Source organism: Trematomus bernacchii, unplaced genomic scaffold (genome assembly GCF_902827165.1).
Source record: "Trematomus bernacchii unplaced genomic scaffold, fTreBer1.1, whole genome shotgun sequence".
Taxonomy (NCBI): domain Eukaryota; kingdom Metazoa; phylum Chordata; class Actinopteri; order Perciformes; family Nototheniidae; genus Trematomus; species Trematomus bernacchii.
In genome coordinates this window covers 127,501-130,000 of record NW_022987664.1, presented here as the reverse complement: position 1 = coordinate 130,000, position 2,500 = coordinate 127,501, and the positions used below count along the sequence as shown (strand labels likewise).

General features: G+C 37.6%; 1 protein-coding gene across 2 annotated transcripts in view; it reads left to right on the top strand.

Annotated features, from left to right (window-relative positions):
• Positions 1–1,860: 1,860 nt before the first annotated feature.
• Positions 1,861–2,500, top strand: part of epas1b (endothelial PAS domain protein 1b) — a 46,837-nt gene continuing 46,197 nt past the window's right edge. For both annotated transcript variants that reach the window (XM_034135747.1, XM_034135746.1), the window contains exon 1: positions 1,861–2,149. In XM_034135747.1, coding sequence (XP_033991638.1) covers positions 2,124–2,149 — 26 coding nt within the window. In that variant the 5' untranslated portion in view covers positions 1,861–2,123. The remainder of the gene's footprint in view (positions 2,150–2,500) is intronic.

The following is a 2,500-nucleotide window of genomic DNA, read 5'->3' as shown; positions in this document are numbered from 1 at the left end:
GTTCAGGTGTATATCAGTATGTAGTGTCTCTACTTTAAAGAGTCCTCTCCTGCTGATGTTCAGGTGTATATCAGTATGTAGTGTCTCTACTTTAAAGAGTCCTCTCCTGCTGATGTTCAGGTGTATATCAGTATGTAGTGTCTCTACTTTAAAGAGTCCTCTCCTGCTGATGTTCAGGTGTATATCAGTATGTAGTGTCTCTACTTTAAAGAGTCCTCTCCTGCTGATGTTCAGGTGTATATATACACGCTCTCTATCACGTCTTTTCTCTTAATGTGTTTCCTCCTTTGTCGTTAATTTAAAAAATGTTTGTCCCTCTTCGACCCACAAAGGATTTTCTCTCCATGCTAAAATGCCAAATGCTATTTCCAAACGCTCCGCCCACATTCTCTTCAGATCAATGTTTATTTAAGAGCAGACAGAAAGTCCTGTCAGAGTTTATATTTATTGGAGGTTCATCTGAATCCTTGGAAGCAGTATTATGATGTTCATCTTCCTCGGGTCAGCAGAATGTTTGTACATGTTGTTGTTGTTTTTGTGTATTTGTGAAGCTTTGTATGTACATGTTGCCACCTGACGTGTGTATTTTGTTGTGTTCATATGTTTTCATGTGCCGCTGCGTACTGTATTTTAAAGGATGTGTATTTTCATTTTGGACATTAAATATCATGTCAGAACGAAATGTTTATTTGTTTGTCATTTCCTGCTTCCTGTTGGGGTTTTAAAACTAAATGAACTTAAAACATTTTTTTTATTAATGTCTTGTTAACTCCTTATTAATAAACTAAGATTGGCCATTAAATTAAGATATAGATAGATAAGATATAGAGATTTAAAGTGCACCAATCATGCTATTTTGAGGCATATATTATGCGTCTCAGATATACAAATATATAAAAACATGTCTATGATGTGTTTTTCTCAAAATACAAACAGATCATGCATTTTAGAAATCCCTCATATCCCTCTGTTCTAGCCTGTTGGAGAAACGCTGATTTTGGGTCCTTAGCTTGAAAAGAAAAAAGGAGAAGTACTCAGATCTTGTACTTGAGTAAAAGTAGAAGTACTCAGATCTTGTACTTGAGTAAAAGCAGAAGTATACAGATCTAGTACTTGAGTAAAAGTAGAAGTACTCAGTTCTTGTACTTGAGTAAAAGTAGAAGTACTCAGATATTGAGTAAAAGCAGAAGTACTCAGATCTAGTACTTGAGTAAAAGTAGAAGTACTCAGATCTTGTACTTGAGTAAAAGTAGAAGTACTCAGATCTTGTCCTTGAGTAAAAGTAGAAGTACTCATCGTTACTCATACTTATACACTTTCACATTAGTATTAGTATTTATATTTATTATTAATAAGTAATATTGTACGTTTTTCAGTAAGAAGTAGAAAAACTCAGGTGTAAAAAGTCACAAAGTTACAAAGTCCTGCATTGAAACACAAAAGTTTCAGCATCAAATGTAACTTCAGGTACCAAAAGTAAAAGTAAAAGTACTCATTATCACTTTCAGTATTATTTTAGTTAAAAAGTTGATCACGTGTTTTTTAATACAAAAGTATTTGTATTTTATTTTGTATTTATTTGTACCTTTATTTAACCAGGATAGGTCTCATTGAGATTATAGCAGTAAATGGAAATACTCAAGTATGTCAAAAAAAGTACTTACAGTAGTTGCTTTCCACCTCTGCCTTCACACTGATTTCCCCGCAGCTCACACCTGTCTGAGAGCAGCAGCAGGTAAGCAGCGCTCATTGGTTGACATGTGTAGGGGGCGGGACTTATCAAGGGGGGCGTCTTCCTGGTCTGTGTTTCCAGCCAATCAGCGTGCCGGGTTCAGGGCAGCAGCTCGGAGCCAGCTGAGCTGCAGGTCAGAGAGAGCGAGCAGATCTGCGAGTTCACACACCGGAGAGAGAGAGGAAAGTTAGCGGCAAAATCAGCCTCTAATACCCGGCCTGAGAGAGGCTTTCTGCGGGGAGAGGCGGTACAATCCTCGGCAGTGTTCTGAGACTGTACGCCCCCAATCCTCCAATAACTGTCACTTCATGGACTAATAAAACTCCTGTCACTTCAAAAACTAACTAAAGTTGGACCTACTTTTGTCTGCGGAGGGATTTACTGCACCAACATGACTGCTGATAAGGAGAAAAAGAGGTAAGAAGTCATTATTAAATGCTGTGATGTGTATATTTAGATTCGGCCTCTTTCAGACCTGTTGCTGCATGTGACTGCTGCTCCACTATTGTTGCTATAAATCACAACCACAGCCTTAAACTCACACTGGTGATGCGTTTTTAATGCACTTTGACAGGGGTTACACTCATGAGAGATGAGAGTGACAGGAGGCTTAGTTTGCAGAGTTCAATCAGGTTTTTGCAGCATTTAAAAACTTACGTTAATAACTCTTTTAAGCATAAGGGCATTATTTTTCTTGCTGATTGTGTGGTAAACAGTTCAGCTTTTAGTCAGATTTTTAAGAAAAGCTGTGGTTTCTCAACATGAAGC